The sequence below is a fragment of the Corvus kubaryi genome, unplaced genomic scaffold (genome assembly GCF_017639235.1).
Source record: "Corvus kubaryi isolate FWS band 111438036 unplaced genomic scaffold, C.kubaryi_AGA036_p1.0 135, whole genome shotgun sequence".
In the NCBI taxonomy this organism is placed as follows: Eukaryota; Metazoa; Chordata; class Aves; order Passeriformes; family Corvidae; genus Corvus; species Corvus kubaryi.
The window spans coordinates 1,530,356-1,552,730 of NW_024580669.1; the positions used below are offsets into that span (position 1 = coordinate 1,530,356).

The 22,375-nt window shown below is 50.0% G+C and overlaps 1 protein-coding gene across 4 annotated transcripts in view; it reads left to right on the forward strand.

Annotated features, from left to right (window-relative positions):
• PLXNA4 (plexin A4) overlaps positions 1 to 22,375 on the forward strand; it is a 424,984-nt gene that overhangs the window by 308,235 nt on the left and 94,374 nt on the right. For 3 of the 4 annotated variants that reach the window (XM_042052316.1, XM_042052297.1, XM_042052307.1), the window contains exons 6-9: positions 6,335 to 6,458; positions 9,669 to 9,822; positions 12,318 to 12,417; positions 14,680 to 14,794. In XM_042052316.1, coding sequence (XP_041908250.1) covers positions 6,335 to 6,458; positions 9,669 to 9,822; positions 12,318 to 12,417; positions 14,680 to 14,794 — 493 coding nt within the window. Of the gene's footprint in view, positions 1 to 6,334; positions 6,459 to 9,161; positions 9,266 to 9,668; positions 9,823 to 12,317; positions 12,418 to 14,679; positions 14,795 to 22,375 lie in introns of those variants that run through there. The other variant, XM_042052325.1, reaches the window with a different exon arrangement.

The window sequence follows — 22,375 nt, forward strand, 5'->3', positions numbered from 1 at the left end:
CCTGCTCCAGCTTTGCCCAGGACAAAAATTCTGGTTTGCTACAAGAGCAAGGATTTGACAAACAGCCACTATTTCTGTTATTTCATTTTGTAGGAATTGCAGAATCCCAGAATGATTCGGGTTGGAAGGGACCTTAAAGCCCATCCAGTGCCACCCCCTGCCATGGGCAGGGACAGATCCCACTGTCCCAGGGTCCTCCAAGCCCCATCCAACCTGGCCTTGGACACTGCCAGGGATGGGACATCCACAAGTCACCCTTCCCCTCAGGAACAAGGAGAGCTGCTGCTGGGCCATGCCTGCACCCCCTGTTAGATTTCAGATTCCAAATTTGTTTGATTTTTTGTTTTCAGTTTGTACAGTTTTACTCTTGCCAGGTCCCTGCAGGTACAGCCTGCCTTGCCTTGGGCTCTGGCTGAGCTGGGAATTCTCAGATTTTCCCTTGGAGATGAAGAGATGGGAGAAACGGAGAATCATTGTCTCTTACCCTGTCTTGATCCAGGATAGGTGGGACCATCTGGGCTACTCAGGGTTTTCAAACAGATCTAAATCAGATTTCCCTGAAAGTTTCCCTACATCTTCTCTAGCCTCCTCCTGAATTTTCATCTTGGGTATATCTATCCAACATACCTGGAAAGGAGACCACTGGAGATGGTGATGTGGGTGAGGGAGGCAGATGGATAATCTGAGGAGAAGAGAAAGGAACAGGTTGGATTTTAAGGGGAAAAACTAAAGAGAGGTGAAAAAAAGAACGGGAACTGTGCCCAAGCTGAAAACACACCACTGGGAAGAGGTGAGGGTTGGGATGGGGCAACATGTCCTTCTTGCACAAGTGGAGGATCCCAGTGTGAGTGACCCTACACCACAAAAATCTTAGGAGTGAGCAGACTGGGAATGAAAATGGGGATTCCAACACGAAACCTGTATCCCACCAAAATATCCCACCCTGGCCTGGTGACCCCTCCTTGCAGGTGTGACTGGGGGTGCCCTGACTGCCACCCTCAGCACTGGAGGGAAGGTGTGAGGAAAGGGGGGCTGGAATGATTCCATCAGAGGGTGAGAGGATTCATCCCCTGCGGGAAATGTCACAGTTTGGAATCCAAAAGGAAAGCTGAAATGTCAAAACCTTTTGCAAAAGAGTGATTCCAGCAAATTACCTGTTTGGAGGTGGCGGAAAGGTGTCATTTGGGGTTGCTGAGATGACCCAAACCATTGAGCTGTCTCTGAGCTTTGCCATCAAACACAGATTTTTCAAGTCCCTCTCCTTCCCTGAGAACCCACCTGAACACCCAGAGTCGAAAGAAAACTGCTGTGCATCAAAGGCTGAGGCTTCTCCAAAAAGGATTCATTTATTTGGGACTTTTTCCTGGGAATTAATTTTTTTTAATGGTATTTTTTTTCCCTGAATAAAAAGAATTGCTGTGCATCGAATGGTGAGGTTTCTCCAAAAAGGATTAATTTCTTTAGAATTTATTTCTGGGAATTAAAAAAATTTTAATGGTATTTTTTTTTTCTCTGAATAAAAAAGAAACTGCATCGTGTGCTAATTGCCACTTGTAAAAAACCCCCAAATGCTCTGTTCTGAGTAGCAATTTCTGATCAGATCCAATCACCACTCTTTTGTCTTGAAATTCGTTATTAATTAACAGAATTGCAGATAAGACCTTTTCCATTGCCAGAAAACTGACTTTTTTTGGGTCTCACATTCAAAAAGTTGGATATTTTAGTCTGCTTCTTGGGAAATTATGGGGGAAAAAAAATAAACCAGAATCCAAATCTTCTCCCTTTTCAGCAGCTATGAGCAAGCAAGGCTCAGTCAGGTGAAAAATAAAGGTCATTTTTTGAGGGGCTGGGGAGGCTTGTGTGTGTAGGGTGGTGGTTTGGGGTTTTCTGTCTACAACAGGATGATGGAGATGTGTCTTCACTGAGAGTCTGAGCTCGGTTTGACCAAGCCCCAGCAAGGCAGAAGAACCCTTCCCATCCCTCCAGAGGTGGAACAGCCTGGCCCCTCTGCAGCCTGGGTTTGTAGGGTGTGGCCCCAGCTTTAGGTCCCTGATTTAGGGATTTAACCACGATCTCCTGTGTCCCAAACCAGGATCTCCCCCTCATCCTCAGGAGACCCGGGCTTTGCCCTGCTCTCTGTGCCTCACTTTCCTGTCTATGCCTGCTAATTCCAACCTCATGGAGGTATCCTGAAGTTTAATTAGCTGCAGGCAAAGCCCTCTGAGATTCTTGGAGGAGAGACGCAAGAGAAGCGGAAAGTATTAATTTAACATTATTAAAATAATTGGTTGGTGGCTGGTGAGCAGAGGGTGAGCACCAGCAGTGTTTATTCTTAATGGGAGATGGGGAGGAAATAACATTCCTCATGGTTCAGTGGTGGGAGCAGCTCCACAGTGTTTGTGATAATGGTTTTGGACAAAGCAGGACAGTTGGAGTTGTTAAAGACACGGCTGATAATGAAAGAGCAGCTGCTGTTAACGACATCCAGAGAAGTGACGGGTCTGCACCACAATCAAAACAAATTCAGGGGTGGGAGATGCTCTTTTAGGTGCCTGAAGTGGAATGTGGTGCCACTGGGTGGGAGCTGCACATCAACTAATTACAGCTTGACTAGCAGGGAATTAGGGAATGTGGCAGCGGGAAGTGATCTCGGCATATGGACACACTCAGAATGTTGGAGGTGCAGATCTTTTATTAAAGCAAATTTGGCAGTAAAAGGTTTTGGTTTTTTCCTCTATAAACCATAATAAACACACCAGGTGAGAGTCACAGGAGCTCCCAGGGCCCAAGGTAGACGCTGAGTCTCACCAGAGACAACAGAAATGATGAGTTGAGGTTGAGATATTTCACTATTCTTCTCTCAGTCTGGCAGCTGCCTTCCAGGCAACCACTCTTATGAGGCAGGAACTTGTGTCTGGAAGTACTAATTTATTAAAAGTCCTAGTTACCTTTATTTACAGTTTGCTGAACTTATTTTTGGGGCTGCAATGTCCCCTCTGGGCAGATGCCTTCTGTGGCCCAGATCCTTTGTCACTTTTGTTTCTGTGTCTCAGTCTCCACCACCCAATGGTTTGAGACTGATGCTGGAGGGAAACACTTTCCTCTGCACATGTTGGAACAATTTTCCCTGCTGTTTCTCCCTCTCTTTGGAGAGGGCAGAATGTTTCTGGCAGTGCAGAGGAAGGCTGGAGGGAGAAGGTTTCTTTATGTCAGGTATCTTTTTCTGCTCACCTGGATTGTAGGATCACAGAAGGGTTTGGGTTGGAAGAGACCTTAAAGACCACCCAGCTCCACCCCTGCCATGGGCAGGGACAACTTCCACTATCCCAGGCTGCTCCAAGGCCTGTCCAACCTGGCCTTGGACACTTCCAGGGATCCAGGGGCAGCCACAGCTTCTCTGGGCATCCTGTGCCAGGGCCTCACCACCCTCTGAGTAAAGAATTTCTTCATAATATCCAACCTAAATCTCCCTTCCTTCAGGGTAATCCATCACAGAAAAACCCACAATGTTTTGCCTCTGGGGCACCTCAGTTGCAGGTGCTGGGCAGACACCTTGGGTGATGTGTGCACCCACAGGATGCTCCAGCTCAGGCTGGATAAGGTGGTCATGGGAGAGGAGATGGGGGAAACCACAGGCAAAAGGCTCTGGAGGAGAGCCCCCATCATTCCTTCCTGCATGCACAAACCTGCCAAACCTACTGGCAGGTGGCTCCATCCCTTTAGGTTTGATTCCTGAAGCAGCTGTGGTCACTCACCTGGGGTGAATTTTGCTGCTGTGATGTTGACTCCAGAGCCTGAACCCTGACCCAGAGCCCAGCTTGGTGTGGTCCAGCTCAGCAGAACTCCCCCACCATCAGACTCAAGTACCAAGCACAGGTATTTAGGGCTTTTCTGACTGAGGAATTGCATTGAAAAAGTCAGACAGTCAAAGTCAAAATTAGGAAGTGGCAGAATTGAGGTCACCGTGGAAAAAAGGAATAATAACCTGTGATCCTATAATTAAAGTCCAGCTTGCAGCGTGTGAGTGCAGGGAGCAGATTTGGAGGTACAGAAGCTGCTTTCAGTCTGGCAGTTCCTAATTCCTCAGACCCTGACACAGCAGCCTTAACATTATATTAAACCCAGGCTTAGCTCGGTTTGGTTTTTCATAAATTCATTATTTGGATGACGTTATTTTCACCTTGTGGCAGATATTAAGGCTGCAAGGCACATCAATCCAATGTAGAGCGAGGTTTTGGTCTGAAAAGTTACACGTTTTAAATGTGTATGACGTGTAAACAGCAAGGTAAGAGGTGGATTATTATATTCCTGCTGAGTGCTGGGATTGGGAGCACAAACCACGTTCCTGGGTGCTCAATCCATATCCACAGATTTGAACTGAGCCTGGGTATCCACCCGTTTAATTTTAGAAAATCCAGATATTTCTGTTGTGCTGCAGCTGAAGGAAATCAATGGGAGGTAACAGAACATCGTGAAGAATTTGGGCACTTGTGTTTTGATTCTGAGCCCAAAAATGTTTCCCTTCCAAGCTATTCCCAGGAGAGGAGTTCCCACACCCCGTGGAGGTTTAATGGGATTGCTGTGGCTCTTTGTTTTATGGAAGCGCTTGGAAAAATCTCAGGGCAGCATTTTGCCTTTTGGCTTTCGTGCCACCATAGGGGACTTACAGTTTTGGGGGTATTTAACGGGCTATTGGTCCAAACCTCTGGAGAGTGCCCGCTTAAAATTCCTGATCCAGCACGTGGCAGTGCCAGAGGAGATTTAATGGGATGAGGGCTCCTGGGGAATGGAGAGCAGGAGCTGCAGTGCTGCTTTTGCTCTCTCACATCTGCAAAGTGTGTGGAGAATGGCCAAAATCTCCCTTTAGGGATCCTGCCTCTGGAAATACAAAACTTTCCTCTGCCAGAAAGATGGAGAAATTGGAGTTTGGAGTTTTTGTTTTATCTGGAGTCAGTCGCTAGAGAAAAGTCAAGCCCTAAAGTTTTAGACTGCCCCAAGCTTTGTAACATTAGGATTAACCATATATTAAGGTTTTTGGCATGTGTTTCCATGGATCCTCATCTGCAAATTCCCACGCACAAGGGTGCAGCCTCTGCTCTGAGGAGTAGGGATGCTGAGGGGTGATCTTGGAGCTCCAGCAGCCCCCAGGCTCTCTCACAAGTGAGCCTCTGAAGTCTGGGAGCAGGTGAATAATTTAACATCCACACTTAGTCTTTATAGCTGGTTTTAATGGGGGGTAATAGCACTGCTAATAACAAAATCCATTGAAGACACCCTGTGCAAGTCCATAACATTAACTTAATGGCAGAAGGTAATTGGCATGCAGCCGGAGCTGTCCTTTTGGATTAACCCTGTGGATTTCCAGGCAGACACCTTCCTTGAAGCAATGGCCTTGGCAGCGCATGTGGAGCGAAATACAGATGTGGTTTATGTTAAACAAGTGCAAATCTGGGTGGAAACGGGGCAAACAGCTGCCAATCCACCTTTCTGGGTTGTGTTTCCACCACGTAGGTGACATGAGGGGTAGTGACGGCACCGAAAACCTCACCAGTTAGTGGGCGGTGTGAATTTTGTGGGCTTGTGTGTGCACCCACAACTTTCACTGAAATGCCACTTATTGGGAACACCTGCATTTTTAAGATTCAACCCTTAGCACTTCTAGTCAGGCATTTTCAAGCCATGTGCAAAACCTCCTCAGTCTGCATGGACAGCTTCCTGGGGGGATTGGCCCCATCCCAGCGGTGAGGTACCAGCAACCCAGAGGCACCACAGAGTTGCAGCATTCTCAGGAGGGACAAAAAACATGGGCTGCGCACAACTTCTCTGTGAGGACAACCCTGCCTGAGGTCTCCCAAAGCCCATGGACAGGAGAGTTTTAAGGGCTGGGGGTTTGGCCAAAGGAAGGCTGTGCCAAACCTGCTGTGTGAGTGGAGAGACAGAATCTCTGTGGCTGGGATGGGCCTTTCACACATCACCCTCCCTCCTCTTGCAGGTTCCTTGCAACCCCCCCCGGCCTGCTTGAGCGATCCCACAGCTGCTGGCACCAGAGTTAATGCTCTCAGGCACGTGGTGGGGCTCTTGGGAATGTCCTGTGCAGGGCTGGGAGCTGGACTTGATGATCCTTGTGGATCACTTCCAGCTCAGGCTATTCTCCATGATTTCATGAGCCGGAGCGCGCCAGAGCACGAGTGTGGTTTTCTACTTGTGCCGTCCCAAAGAGCACACAGCTGACTTTCTGTTCACAATAATTGCTGCTCCCACATCCCAGAGCTGTCCCCACCCCGCCAGCCTGGCTCTGTGCTCACTCTGTCCCCGTCTGTTCCTGTTTTCCCAGCTGCACGAGGAAGGAGCGGTGCGAGCGCTCCAGCGAGCCGCGGAGATTCGCCTCGGAGATGAAGCAGTGCGTCCGCCTCACCGTGCATCCCAACAACATCTCTGTCTCCCAGTACAACGTTCTGGTGAGGAATGCCAATCCCTGCCCCTCTCCTCAGGTTCGACCTGCCCGTGCAGTGTGACAGATCCGGGGATTCAGCACCAGTGGGAAGGACTGGCAGCAAGAGGTTCTCCAGACCCCATTAACTTCCCCAACAATGTTCCCGGCACAGGGAAAGATCTGCCACAGGAGGATGTTTTGGCATTGGTTATCCCCTGTCTAAAAGTCTAGAAATAGACTAGGAAGAGTCTTCCTTGTTGTCTGTGAGGGCAGGTCTGAAGGGACTCTGTGTCCTGCAAGCGTTGGGTGCTGCCCTGGGAGAGGAATTCATTAATAACTTTAGCCAAGGGACATTTTTATGGTTAGGAATTGCATCCTAGAAGAAAGCCAAGTGAAGGATAATGTGAAATATTTCAGTGAGCTCCAAGTTCCCATCACCTTGGATGGAAATATCTCCTTTTAAGCCCCCAGGAACTCCATGCTGCTCCAGCACTGGGCATGCAGAGCAGAGAGTCAGGATGCTGTGCAAAGGAACCCAAGGCTTCCAGGGTTCCTGCTGTCTCTTGTGACCTTCCACAGCACAAGGTTTAACCTTTCTGGCCTCCAGCTACTGAGTCAGTAGCCAAGGAAACCACACAGTGAGTGCTGGCAGAGCAGCAGATGGTCCTGATCATTCCTGGGCTTGAGGCAGGAAACCTCTGCTGAAGATCTAACCAGTTTGTGGTTTCTCTCCTGATTCATGGCAGCAGTACCAGATGTGGTGAGGTCCCAGCATGCTCCAAGAAGGAGGCAGACACCCATTTCTCTCAGACTACCTGTGCTACCTGTGCTCTGTCTTTTTGACCATGCTAATTTGGGCTGCAATTAAGTTGGTAACCCAGGCCCTAAAAGCTCCATCTCTAGACAAGCTGGTCATTAGCCCCACACCCGACAGGCCTAAATGGAACTGCTCAGGTTGTGGCTGCCAGACACCTTCCAGGTGACAGGTTTGGATTTCTCCAGGGATAATGAAATCAGCCTTTCAAAGCCTCTGTGTCCAATCATTGCTGCTTTGTTTCAGCCTCTTAACTTTGCTGTGACTTTACTTTCCCCAGGCTTCAAACAAAACTGATCTGAGACATCTTAAGTTCTTTGTTCTTCTGGGAGTTCAAGGTTTCTTTTCTGTATTCTCTCAGTAGCTGTTGAATTCTTTCATGCTGGAATAAATCCTGGGGGACTGGCTGGCTCAGGGTGACTGCAAATGATAACAGAATAAGAGACCTTTACCTCTGGGTTACTCCCAGGGTGAGTCAGCCCAGAGCTGCTGGGATCAGAAGCTGCCATCATCTGTTACCCAACAATCTGCATGGGCATTTTGAGGGGAGTCTCAGCCCAGTCCCAGCTAAAGTGGTGACCCAGCTCATCCAGTCACCACAGAGACAAACCAGGAGGGGAACAAACAGAGGGTTGACAGTGTCCTTAGCAAATCTCACTTGAGTTCTGGTAAAGGGTCAGTGACAGTGAGTTCTTGCCCATGGAGGCAGAGCAGGTGTTTGTGGGGTCACCCAAGCTTTAACATTTTGGGCACTAACAGGGTCTTGGAAAATTTTACCTGAGTCTGTTTCAGCCCAGGGCTGCTGCTCTGGGCTCTCTGAGAAGAGCTGCTTGCTGGGGGATGGCTCCATGCTTTCCCTGCTTTCCCAGGAATGTGGGATGTGGGACTTCTTGTCTGCTCCAGGCGTGCACTGGCTCATGGTGTTTGCGGCCAAGCACTGCTCTGCCCACCAGTGTCATCTTCTGCATGGCACAACTTCCTCCTGCATCATCCATGCCCAGAGGGAGATTTGTTAAGGAGAACAGATTCCCCTTCTCCATTGCTAGCAGGGAGAATGGGTTCAGCCTCAGTGCCAAATCCACCCAAATAACCAAAGCCTTTTTCTACTCCCCATCCGAGACAAAAAAATCACCTTTCCCATTGCCATTCCCATGGCCCAAACACAATCCTACTCTCACAAAGGCTTAATGGCAGCCAGGGCAAAGGCCTGTCTGCTCAACCTCTCTCCCTGCTGGTGCTTGGTGTGGAGAAACAGCTCCAGCCTTTCCCTAAGTGAGGAAAAGAATGCGTGGGAGCACTGAGCGCTATGTCACGTTCTCTTCTTGTCCTGCTTTGTCACCTGGACTGACCCCTGCTCTTTGTGCTGGTAGAAACAACACCTCAGCATGCACCTGTGTCCCCTTTCAGTGGCTGTCACCTCAGAGGGGGCCTCAGCCAGCTCGTGGAGGAGGCAAGTATGGTGAGCCTCTGCATTTGTGCCTGTGCTGAGTGGTTGGCTCCAGTGTTTGGTAACTGAATTTACACCAATTACCAGGTGCTAGGGGTCCCCTGGGGTGCCCCTCTGTGTGCAGGCATGACCTGGTGAGTAGAGCAGGACCCTCAACGATGGAGAGCCATGGGGCAGGACTTTTGTTGGTCTGGGAGGTTGGCAGCACAACTGTTCTCCAAAGCATGGACATGGTGGAAATCAGCGCTGAAATTCCTTTTCCCATGACCACGTGCCCAGAGGGTGCTGTGAACTCTAAAAGCACAGGCAATTCCTCCTTCATGGCTTCTTTTAACATATGGAACCCCAGGATAGCACGAGGAGCTAGCTGGTTCTTCGGTGGGATGGGCAGGAGAGGCTTCTGTGCCTGTAGAGACAGGGATTTTTTGTGGTGGACTGAAGGCTGTAACTAGACTCTCCTCACACAGGAACGTGGGGACAGAGTGCTGCCCCCTGCTGGTGCTGGCAGAGCAGGCCGTAGAGAGTTAGACTGGAGCGCTCCAGTTTCTCTGGAGTCTGCAGAGTGCCTCTTGTGAGTAGCAGTCACCTTCCTCAGAAACCGCGGGCCCTGGGGGCCACCACAGCCCTGGAACCCACGGCTGGCTCCAAAGACTCCCCGCCTAACCTGACACCTGCATGACAGACAGCGAGCACTCCCTCCCCTGCACTGACCCAGCCAGCACTGGGACAGGTGTCCCTGCACAGCCACCTGCCACCTGTGTCAGCATCAGCATCTCGTGCCCTCCCCTCCTCACTCGTCCCTCTCCCGAGTCGCTGCTTTCTGCTGAAGGAGGATGCTCTCTCTAGCAAGAGGCTCTTTGTCCGACCTCTCCAGTGTAATTCTCTCCTGCTGGTCCAGCTCTGTTGTTTGGCTGAGTGTTCTCTCTTCTCTCTTTTTCCTGTTTTCCCCTCTCTCCCTCTGTCTTTGCTTGCAGCTGGTCTTGGAGACCTACAACGTCCCCGAGCTGTCAGCAGGAGTCAACTGCACCTTCGAGGACCTCTCGGAGATGGATGGGTTGGTGGTGGGCAGCCAGATCCAGTGCATCTCTCCAGCTGCCAAGGAGGTGCCCCAGATCATCACAGAGAATGGTGAGTATCCCACAGCTCCTCCACCTGCACCTCTCCCTCCCATCCTCACCTCACATCCCTGCGTCTCTCTGCTTCCTCACAAAGCAGGATTTGGCTCCTGAGAGCCTGAGGCCAGGGTGTGGAAAGCTCTGGGAGCAGGAGGGATGCTGGAGCTGCACAGCAGCACATCATGGCATGAGCTGTGTGAATGTCAGAGTGTTTCTGTGGGTGCAGGAGTGTGAGGACTGAGCTGCAACCCCAGCACCTGCACCAAGGTGCTCGTCTGTGTGACACGAGGTGTTTGCAGGCTGCCACCGAGTGGCAGCTGCACACATCCAGCAAAGACAAGACATGGATGTGGGATATTCCCTCTTCTTTTGGCCAGGCTGGTGTTAAACATCCAGGGTACAGGCTGTCAGCACATCCCATCCCACGTAGCAGACAGAAATCTCTGCAGATCTGGACAGTCCTGTCTGTAATTCCTGCTCTGCCCAGATTTAGGTCTGTGTGCTCAGCTCCCTGTCCCAGTTCCTGGCCTTTACTGCCTTCAGCTGTTCCAGGTTTGCTTCTGGCTCCTTCTCCTAAAGTGGTCCAGCACAGAAAAGTACCTTGTCTCCAAGGATGCTCCCCATCCACAACTTCCCGCACTTTTTTCTTTCCCTTTTCTAACAAGCTTTCTGGGTTATTTCAGGAACTCCTGTGGCTCTTTACAGGGACTTACTATAAAAACGTTGACCCTGCTGATCATCCTGTGAGACACTGAGAGGACGCTGCCAATTTTTGTCCTTGGCTTCCTGTGAAAATTTACTGTAAAATTTGCACCTGGGGATCCTCAGACAGCAGAAAATGAGGTGGCATGAACTGCCACCATCATCTCTGCTGCGCACAGCTGCATGCCCCCTCCACTGCAGTCCCAGGAGGTTGTCACCACTTTCAAGGCCCACTGAATTATCAGTCATGTTTCCTTATCAAGACAGGTGACAGAAATTCTTTCCTTGGTATGGACATCTGTCCCAGGCCAAGCTATCATCAACCAGCAAACAAAAATAGCAGTGGAAGGTGGAGACAGGACAAGAGAGAGACATTTATCTGCATTGTGGCTTTCAGGGCACCTGCAGCTTGTATCAGCTTCAGAGCTGCTGCTCTGCACCTCTGCAAAGACCAAGTCCTCCCTGCAGTGCCAGAGGCTGGATTTGAACCAAAGGATGTGTGACTATCACACCTGGGGCCACCCAGTCCTCACACTCTGGTTTAAAACACATGCAAGATGCCAACAAAGCTGTTAAATGTGGCAGAGCAGATGGGCAGCAGAGCTGAGCACTGGCAGCAAGACGTGTTCAGTGAAGTGCGGGGGGTGTGTGTGCCCCAAGGTGGGTGAGTGAGCACGAGATGCTCGTTGTGAGCCATTGTCAAGTTTGCTTTGGCCTCATTGATTAACAAATCTTTCAGGTGAGGAGGGAAATAGTACAATTACGGGATGATTAATTTGGAAGGGCCTGAAAGGATATCTCATTCCAACCCCGTGTCATGGGCAGGGACACCTCCCACTATCCCAGGTGGCTCCAAGCCCCATCCAGCCTGGCCTTGGACACTTCCAGGGATCCAGGGGCAGCCACAGCTTCTCTGGGCACCCTGTGCCAGGGCCTCACCACACTCACAGGGAAGAATTTCCTTCTAATACATAATCTAAATCTGCCCTCCTTCATCCTAAGGCCATTCCCCCATGTCCTATCACTCTGTGCCCTTTTATAAATAGCAGGGAAAGGGCCCCCCAGGTAAGTCTTGAATTAAACCTGTGTCACTTCCCCCCAAATTACCGCAGTTACTGCACCCACTGATTGCTCACCCTGAATAGTGGATTTGGTGCTGTGGAGAGAGGCAGCAGCTGACTGCCTATCTCAGGAGCAGTGGGAAAAGGGATGAGGAAATGGTGTGGAGGAGCTGAGGTGCAGATGGGTCTGCTACAGAAATGGATGGATCCCTCTGGAAGTGCAATGGGTTTCACATCTCTCACGCTGAGATGGGTTCTTTGCAGCCACAGGCTGAGGGGAACGGAGCTTGGGGTGAGAGGGGTGAGTGAACACGGCAGGAATGTCCACACGCCCTTTTTTTCAGGGAACATTCAGTGAACCAGCAGCAAGGACCTACTTTAAGAACAATATTATATTTTAATGGCCTCCGAATTCTAGACATCTGCACTCATTCTTTGAGCTTAGCTTTCCTACTTGATGAATTCAGTCACCACATTTTTGAAATTAGACCTGTTGTCATCCTCCAGCTCAGACTCTGCTCCCAGGCACAATAATTTCCAGTGGTAAAGACATGCTCCATTACCCCATAGGAGCTGGAGTTTTTCCTTTTGGAGAACTGGGCTCTAGAAGGATTTATATCACTTTTTACATCTATTGAGGACAGCCCAGCCAAGGTGCTGTGGGACAGCTCCAGGTTTGGGCTGGTGGTCTGGCCAACAGGGCTAACAAAGCAATCACACCCTCATGTGTCTATTTTTTCCCCAGGTGACCATCACATTGTCCAGCTTCAGCTCAAGTCCAAGGAAACGGGGATGACCTTTGCCAGCACCAGCTTCGTCTTCTACAACTGCAGCGTCCACAACTCGTATGTTCATCTCCCTTGGTACCAGTTTCTCATGGGAATGTGTCCCTCAGGAAGGTGTTAAAATGTGGAGGTGACCAGGGGCTGGGGTCACTTGTGTGGTGGCCAGAATGGTGGGTCCCTCCTGAGATGACCTAGAGTGTGGAGACCATTTGTTCTGTAGGCAGAGCACCAAATTAGGAGTAATCTGCCACAGAATTGAGTCAAAACCGAATTGTGCCCTCAGCACATCTTCCCTTATCTTCCTATTACTCATTTTTGGTGGGTGTTTGGCTCCTCATGTGCACCTCCAGCCCTCATCCATGCTGCCAGTCCCACCAGCCTGCCCCAGGTGGTTAATATGGACTTGGACCCTGCAATCTGGAAAAATAATGCTTATGGTTCCTGAAGGATATGAAGCGAACCCAGCTGATTCCCTCAAGACCACGTTATCCATTATGTGAGCTCCTTCCCTGCCTTGCACCCCATTTTTTTGGGGTTTAGCTGCCACCCAGGGCTGCTCAGGAGCTGCCCCAGTGGAGCAGATCCACAAATCCCTGCAGAAAGATGTCCTTGCAGCAGGTTGGTCCACCCCTGAGCGAGGCTGAGCAGCTCTGTCCCCACCACTGAGCCATCAGAAGTGCCAAAAGCAGATAATTACTGCAGCTCAGCAATTCACAAGGAAAGGCAAACCCTATTTCCATGTTCCTGCTGATTTGACAAACAGTGTCAGAAAGCAAACGTTGGGGGGGAGAGCAGGAGAGATGGTGCTGTTAAATATTTATGGCATGTTTTGGTTTCTTACTTGACAAACTATAATACGCTATCCATTTTTAATTCGATGTATCAGAGCAAGCACTTGTTACCAATTTGAAGAATAAGTTGCTGTACCAGAGCTGAGAGTGGATTGGGGTTGAGCAAGATTTCACAGAGACAGGGAGAGGGGATGTGTCTGCCTGTTGGGCTCACACAGGAGCTCTGGAGCTGCGTTTTCCTGCCCTGCCCATTAAAAACCCACTGGCATACAAGGACCGGGAAAATTTACTTCCCTGAAGTCTCCTCCAGGTACCCTCCAGGTGCTGCAGCTGCATAGAATCATAAAATTGTTAAGGTTGGAAAAGCCCTCTAAGATCACCAAGCCCAACCATCAACCAGCACCACCACCATGGTCACCATTAAACCAAGTCCCCAAGTGCCACCTCCACATGTTTTTTTAACACTTCCAGGGATGGTGACTCCACCACTGCCCTGTGCCTGTGCCCTGTTCCAGTGCTTTACAACCCTTTCCCTGCAAAAAAAATCCTGATATCCAATATAAACCTCCCCTGGCCCAGCCTGAGGTCGTTCCCTCTCTCCTGTCCCTGTTCCCTGGCAGCAGAGCCCGACCCCCCCGGCTGCCCCCTCCTGTCAGGGACTTGTGCAGAGCCACAAGGTCCCCCCGGAGCCTCCTTTGCTCCAGGCTGAGCCCCTTCCCAGCTCCCTGAGCCCCTCCTGGGGCTCCAGACCCTTCCCAGCTCCATTCCCTCTCCTGAACACGCTCCAGCCCCTCAATGTCTTTGCCATGAAAGTCTCCAGAGCGTGAATGACCAGGATTGTGCAGAGAGCTGGGTTTGGTTGCTGCTGAGCAGACATCTTATTAAATTTAAAGAGAAGTGTGGTGTAGGTCCAAGTCAGTGCTGCAACACAGCCAGGGGAGGTGTTTACAGCTCTGACCCTGCTCAGACCCCGGGGCACAGGAGAGTAAAACCTTGTATGATGGAGGGAATGGCTCTTCCCTGCACCCAGAGCAGGTGATGCTGTAAATATGCCCTCTGCTTCCCAGGTACCTGCTCCAGCAGTCTTTACTTCTCTGCTGAGATGAAAAAAATGAGAATACAGTTAATGTATTTGCAGGAACCTCATCACCCTGATCAGAACTCACACCAATAAACCTGTGGGACACAGAACATTCCCTGCTTCATCTTTGGTTTTCTGGCTTTGGTACATCCCAGTTTGTCTCTGGCCTCTGTGTCGTGTGTGGGAGAATTAACCAGATGGGATTGTTGGTGCCCATGGCAATCAAAATACAATAAATATTTATTACTCCTCTAGCTGCAATGATATGAATCCAATCTAAATTATTTAATCATATGGGATATTTGAGAGGCCAGGGCATCCTGCCGGTGTTGGGTCAGTGCAAAGCCCATGTCCTCCTGCAAAAGCAATGTTATCCAGGCTGTATTTCCCTCTGGGAAGGGCTGTCAGGACCCTGCTGGCCCAGTGACTTCTCTCTGTCTGTGTTTCCAGGTGCCTGTCGTGCGTGGAGAGCCCTTACCGGTGTCACTGGTGCAAGTACCGCCACGTCTGCACCCACGACCCCAGCTCCTGCTCCTTCCAGGAGGGACGAGTCAAGATGCCCGAGGTAGGCAGGGGCACAGGGAATGTGTCACGCATCTGGGATGCTCAGGGCTGATGTCACCTTGTCATTCCAGGAAGCCTTCTCCACCTCCAGTCCCACCCTTTCCCTCCTCTGCTTCCCCTGCCCTCTCCCTTTGCAGGGATCTCCTCTCCCCTCTGCTCTTCCAGAGCCCCAGGGAGCTGCTCCCTCCCTCCTACACACCACAGGGAATGTGTAACCTCAGAAAGCCATCACGAACTCCTGGCACCTATGGTCTGGGAGGGATGGAAACACTGCTCATGCATCTCCTCCAGGAGAGAAGGAGGTTACCTACCCCAGGCTGCTGAGATCTGGGGAGGATTTAGGGCTTTGGCCATGGGGTCAGTAGGTTCCAGCTGTATTTGGAACACCTTTGGGGCTTTGTGGGTTTGGTGCCTAATGGCAAGTGCATCCAGCTGCCTCCAGATGAGGCCAGGGGGTGCCTCATTGGCACTGACTGAGCTGAACTGGAGCTTGGGGCTTGATACAGAGCTGCAAATGCTGCCTGGCTGGTGGTGTAACCAAGGAGCCCTTGGAGGCAAGTGGAGCTCAGGAGAATACAAATAGGAAGTCTCTTAATTCCCTCCTGGTCCCACATGTAGTGTCTTCATACTCCTGTGACATCCCCATTCCCTCCCACCCCTTCTGTAAATGCTGGTTGAGCTGTCACATTTGTGCTGGTTGAAATGTTCTGCATCAGATGTCCTGACTTGCTCTGGCACTGTGAAAAGCCATAAATACTCATGAGTTCTCCATCCACCAGGTTCAGGATTTTCTGTAAAACTACTGGAAAATGCTGAGGAGCTGGACGGTTTGGCACCCTCTCCTTGGTGGTGAAGGGGTGAGGAAAGGCACCCAGGGTTATCCCAGCCAGAGAGGCCCTACTCCCGCTCATAGAGCCTTGTCACACTTTGGCCAGTCCTGCTGGCCACAGGTTTCTGTCCCTTCTGCTCCAGGCACTGTAGGAACCTCATCCTGCTGAGTAGGATCCCCTGGGACACTTTGCCTCAGTTTTCCACTGTGCAACGTCACCACCACCACCACTGCTCTCCTCTGGTGTGCCTCACGTACCAAGGACCCGCCTTCCCAGCTCCCACCTCTCCTCTCCTCCAGTCTCCTCCCCAAGTGAGGTGCCTACAAACCTCAGTGCATCTCCTGATCCATCAGGGAGGAGATCAAGAGAGTTATCCCAGTTTCTTAGGGAAGGGACAGGGGATGGCACAGCCACTGGTCTTTATCTTCTCCAAGGTGTTGCTCTGCAGAACTGGGGAGGAGGCAGAAGCTCATCAAATGCTGCCTGTTTTATCTTTATCACCTCCCTTCTATTTCTGTTTCTGAAAGATGTCCTCTTCAGGAGACAGCTCCATTCTGAGGGGCTTTGTCTGTCACTAGAGTTTGCTCTTTGTCCCTTCTACCCTCTTCAACAGAGAATTTCCTGCTAAGCTTTGTGTACTCCCTTTCTGATGTTGCAAAAGTGAGATTTTCATGGCAGCAGGAAGAGGCACAAACCTGACCTTGGAAAGCCACAATTGATCTACAAGGCAATGGCAGTATCATGCAACACATGGATGTTACACAGGTCATTGCTAACGGGGGCTACAGCAGCTTTTTGCCTTCTCTGGGCACAAATGGGATCTCATTTCCCTGGGATACAACATTTGGAATGATCTGCTAAGCTCAGGATCTGGTTTTGCTGTCTGCTCCACAGAGGAAGAACTGGAATGACAAAATCTGCAAGGATAAAGGCCTTGAAACCCCCAAAACTTTCAGAGCTTGCTCTGTGCCTGGCAATGTGAGAAATGCCCTGCAGCTTCAGGGCCCTTCTCGTTCCCTCTGTGTGTTTGTGGCTCTCAAGGGCTGGGCAAGGATGGCATCACAAGTGCACTGAGACAAACAGATTTACAATCACTCTGTGGCCAGAAAGAGTTTTTGTTTTTTTTGGTCAAATGGCACTTTGAACATCTATCTCCCACACTTGAAAAGCCATCTTCTCACTGGCTCACCACTCTCATTGAATCTTCCACTGCCTATTTTTTACTGTCATCAGTAACTCAACCATTTTCTGTCCTGTGCACTTGCCTATTTGTTGAGTGGGTTCTCTGAACAATAGAAACCATTCAGTACCTTGACAAAGCCAAGCCTGGCTCCTCTTTGCCAACCCAGACCTTCACCTGGCTCCTGGTGACGCAACATGACCCACGAGGTTGTCAGGCCCCAGGTCTGCTCCCATCTTCAGCAGTGCTCAGAGTGCACCCTCACCTTGAGTGACTATTTTTACTGGCCTCTCATCTCCATTTTCCTTTCAGTCCTTTCCTCTCCCAGCATTTAGAGCCCTGGAAGGTGAGGAAAGGGAAGGCTTTGCCACTACCCAGGCGTGAGTACCAGCTAAGCTGGAAAATCTTGAGGAGGTGCTGATGGGAAGCGTGGGGTGGTTGGACCATCCCATTTGTCTCTTCATGATTTTGCTGAGCAGATTAACTTGGGCATCTTCCCAAAACAAATACTGGTGTTACTCTGTCACATGGACCCGTGCCAGAAACTCCCTCCCTCTGGAGTCATCACTGCTGGCACACCAAGCCTTCACCCTCCTCCTCACCACAGCCTTCACCTTCTCTTGCTACACCCACCCTCAGGTGATTTTTTTTCCTCTGTTTGCCTGTACAACATCTTGCCATCCTGTGGGAAGAGGCTTCCCACTCTCCAGATGGCCTGGGCTGCAAATGGGCTCGTTGGGCTGGCACCCCTCAGCCCTGGGCCAGTCTGGAGTGCTCTGAAAGGGAGCCTTGTGTCCTCCTGACTCCATCATCTCCTTAGGATGCCTCACAGGTTTCTGGGCTCCCACAGGCTCAGCCTTTAATTTAGGCTTTGTTCACGTTCTCTGAGAGGATCTTGGGATTTTTGCTTTTATTTCCTTGTAGTATGAATTGCCAATTAGTGCAGGATGCTGGATGAATTTGGGACTGATCCAGAGGGACAGCAGAAAGGCTTTGGCTGCAACCCACATTGTCCAGAAAATGCTGTTACCTGCCATCCAAGGGGAGCCTTTGAACTGCCCCCTGGATAGCTGGGACCAGCCAGCCCCAGGCTGGGAAAGGCAAAACAGCCAGAGATGTAGAAAGGACAGAAAGTGCCTGTTCCCTCTGCATGAACACAGGGATACAACTTTCTTACCTGCCACTTGTCAGGTGAGTCGATTCTGTCTGTGACACATCTGGATCAGCCACTCTGGGAGCTTTGGGAAAGCCCATGTTTGCTCCAGTGAGGAGCTCCAGCTCAGTCATAAAGCAGGAGTATTTACGATTATGGCACTGATCTTAATCACAGAGGGTTCATGATGTCCCCAGATGATTTGTGGAAGAAATACTTCATCTTGGCGTGTAATTTCCCTTTACAGCAGGTTTTTGAAAGCCAGGCCCACTCGCTTGAAATATACTGAGTGACTTCTTGCTTTAGAAAGGGGAGCCAATATTGTTACAGAGGCAGGAAGGGAAAGCATGAGGGAAAAAAGGACATTTTAATACTGAAGTGGGTTGCTGTTGGTGCTGCTGTTGTTCCTCCCAAAGAGCTGATGACAAAAGTGCAGGGAATTAGTCCCAGAGATAGAAGGGAGTGGAATTTTTGGGTTTTTTCTTTGCCATCCTCTCTCTGCTTCAGAGTCTGAGCACAAACCATTGCATTGCAGATTCACACACTGAAATCAACCCTTCCCTGACACAATCACCAAGCAAGAGAGCTCAGCCACTTCCTTCTGTAAATGGGCAAGACAGTCAACAAGAACTGGGGGGAAACTGAGGCAAGAGGTGTAAAATGATTGATCTGAGGGTCTCCAGTGTGACAGAGGCTGTAGAAACAACACCTGTCTCCTGATATCAATTACCCAATGCTGGTTGCATCATCTGTCTTGTCTCCTGGATCTGCCTGATCTAGGGAGTAGTTTTCATGTCAATATTTCTGTACAAGGATGGGATGCTGGGGTAGCCTGCTCAAGTTGATGGGATAAAGGAATAAATCTTTTATTTGTGCCTTTTTCTTGAAGATGAACATTATCTTGTTCCAGGCCTTGCAAGGATTTTAGCTTTGTGTAAGGGAAAAAGAGGGGGAAAAATGGCAAAAGCCAAAAGCAAGCCTAGATAACAAATCTATTATTCACCAGGTTTAACAGATACATAATCATTTAATTACCTTGAAGGAGGTTTTCATCTTTCCCTGCTCAGCCGACATGTGTGTGCGTGTGTTTTTCTTCCTTCCCCAAACAAGCCTTTCATTAAAAGGATTTTCATCTGCTGCCTAAAAAGAGAAGAGAAGAAAAGATCTCGCACCGAGGTGTTTTATGTCGAGTTGTACGTGCTAATGACAGCAAAGCCCACATAAAAGGAACAACTGCTTCAAACATTCATTTGTCAGGAGCGATGGGGAGCCCTGTGAGCCGCAGGCTGGAGAGCAGCTGCCGAGGAGCAGAGCCCCGCTTTGCCCAGGGTTTGCTCCTGCCTTGTGCCAAACCACGAGCTGTCCTGGTGGTCTCCACCACCACTGCAGTGATTTAGCTCTGCCTGGCTATTGGTCCTGCTTGGGAAGGTGTTTGTTGGGAAACAGGGTGGAAGGAAGGGGGAAAAAGGAAGGTGGAGAGTGGTGATGACAGCTCACGCTGAAGGGATGGACATCTAAGAAGCATTTGGATAATGTCCTTAAGAACAGGCTTCAAATTTTGGTCATCCCTGAAGTGGTCAGGCAGTTGGACAGGATGGTGGTTGTAGGTCCCTTCAAACTGAAAATATTCTATTCTTTCCTATTCTATTCTATTCCATCCTATCCTATCCTAATTTATTTGTATTAATGCCTGTGTCTCCTCATCATGGACTTCACAGTAAACTCAGCATTCTCCATCCTGCTGCTCCCTCTCAGTGTGACTCAGAGAGGACTTTGCCCCAAGGTCTCCAAAACCCAGACAGGTTTCCAGGCCCTCCAAATGTCCTCTTTTGTCCCATTTTCAAGGTGCAGAAGGAAGTCACAGCACCCACCTCCTCCCAAAATGCACCCCAGTGAACTGGGTGGCTGCACTGGGGAGGGGACAGAGGACCTGCTGGGCCATCAGGTGACCGTGGACAACTCCTTGCTCCCTTGCATCAAAAACCCTTCTGATGATGCATCTTCAGCTGTTGCTGTGGCAACTGCTCGGTTTCCATCCCTCTCCTCTTTCCAGCTTCACTTAACCCATCTGGAGAGGCGACTGCTGGAAGCCTCGGCCCCTGCTCAAATGAACGCACCTCTCCTTTCTCAGGGGCTGTAATGACAGCTCCAGCGAGGCCAACCCCAGAGCTCCAAACCCTTTCCTGGCTTGTCAGTTATCCCCTCATTTATCCTGGCACCTGTCTGTCATTAAGGGGAGGGTGTGAGGTGGAGTTTCTATGGCAACTGCAGGCTGCCTTCCAGTGCTGTGAGCAGGCAGGGACACCAGCAGCCACCCCATGCAGGTGGGATCTGCACACATTTCGTGGCACCTGCAGCAGAGGGGGTTGGCGTTTAGCATCTATTTCACCCTTAGGAGGGTTTCCAAGCACGTGGGATGGAGTTCAGTCTGCTCTGCATCATGTCCAGCGGAGGCAGAAGTAATCCAGGAGGAGGCTGCAGCTGATGGTTTGGATCCAGCTGTGCCTTGGGACTCCTGGTGGTTTGGCATTTCAGCCTGTGGCATTTCAGCTCCCATCCGTCATTACAAGCCCTTTCCCAGAAAAGGAGATGTGTCCTGTACCGGGTACATCCTCTTCAGAGGGGGTGCTTCAGATAATAATGGGAGGAAATTAAACACAGAAATTGGAGGCTGGACAAAAAGCCTCCCCCTTATTCATGGAGTCTTGTTAGAGCATGAAAATACCGCTCAGAGCCAGTGTCAGAGCCACAGGGTTTATTTCAGCAGAGGAGAGTTGTATTTCTGACTCTGAGTTCACCTTTCCATGCCTCTGATTCCCTCACACCCTCTGATTTGGGTAAGCACTTCCAGTTAATAGGTGCTTGTACCATCCTTAGTTCCTGGAGCTGTGATCTCACAGTGGGGGCTGCTCATGAGAAGCCTTTGAGCATGTACAAACAAATTAGATAATTTGCTGTTGTTTGCCAGTCACAGTGACTTGCACTGAGGTGAAGAAGAAGATGAGTGTGAAGTGGCTGCTTCTTTTATTTTTGGCTATCTTTTGCCATCTCTGAGCCTTTCTGCCCTGCAGTCTTTCAGCTGGCAGGGGAAAAGGCTGGTAACATGTTCCATTTCTGCAGTAACTTTTAGCAGGGTTTCAGAGATTTATTGTTTCATAGAATCATAGACTGGTTTGGGTTGGAAAGGACCTTAAAGTTAATTTTGTTCCAACCCCCTGCCATGGGCAGGGACACCTCCCACTATCTCAGGGTTCTTCAAGCCCCATCCAACTTGGCCTTGGACACATCCAGGGATCCAGGGGCAGCCACAGCTTCTCTGGGCAACCTGTGCCAGGGACTCACCACCCACAGAATAAATAATTTCTTTTTGATATACATCTCATGTATCTAATATCTAATCTATTTCTGATAATTACGGTGGTGGATCTGCAGGAAATCTGTCCTGGTGCCCAACAGCTCCATCTCATGTCCCCTCGTTGAGACCTTCAACCAAACCACCACAGGAACTGAGAAATGATGGAAAAAGGCTTTTCTGAGAGCAGTTCATCCTACCTTAATGTGCATCTTGTTTTCTTAGAGCTCAGCCTCACCTTGTGAGTGACTAATCAAGGATCCGCTCGTGTGATTTCGAGGAGCAACTCAGGGAGCTTGGTCAGAATGAGAGATATGAGAAACATCTGACACTGAGTACTGTGTCCCCGCTGTTTTTCATAACAGTTGGGCTGCTCATCTTTGTCATGCAGGATTATCTATCCCACAGGACACAGTGATCTCAGAATGCAGCAGGGTAATGTTCATCTGTCCCCGCCAACACAGCATCCTTGAAAAAACACCAGGAAGAGCTTATGTTGTTTTGAAAGCCTAGCTCAGTGCAGTGCCATTGTAATGCCTCAAGTGGCTAGAGGGTTTTCTGGCTCTTTGGATATCTGTCAGGACTGCTGGGATCCCTGTGGCATCCTGCAGTCCAAGGGAGGAAGGACAATTCCCCATTCAGACAGTCCAGGGTGATGTCTTGGCTGGGAAGCCAAAAGATTTCGCTTATCTCCATTGTATCATCAGCTGCATTCACTGCTTTGGGGCCTGGCCAAGGAGAAACATTCTCAGGATGTTGAGGCTGCAGATAAGAGGTGAGGCTGGAATGTGTCTCCTGCCTTGCTTGGGGCAGCTCCGGGAGGCTGAGCCCACACCTTCCTTCCCTGCCTTGTCTTTGAGCATGAGTCCATTTGCTTTGGCTTGGGTGTTATCTCATGCTGTCATGGATCTCGGGGAGGGGGAGGATGATAAGAGCCGTGATATCATGGTCTTGACCTTCCCACTGTGGAAGCCAAACTAGGATGACTCCCTGGGCTTCTGTCCTGGTTTCTGAAGGAAGTGGGTTTGCATCAATGTGACCTCTGTACAACCTCCAGCCCATCTGTT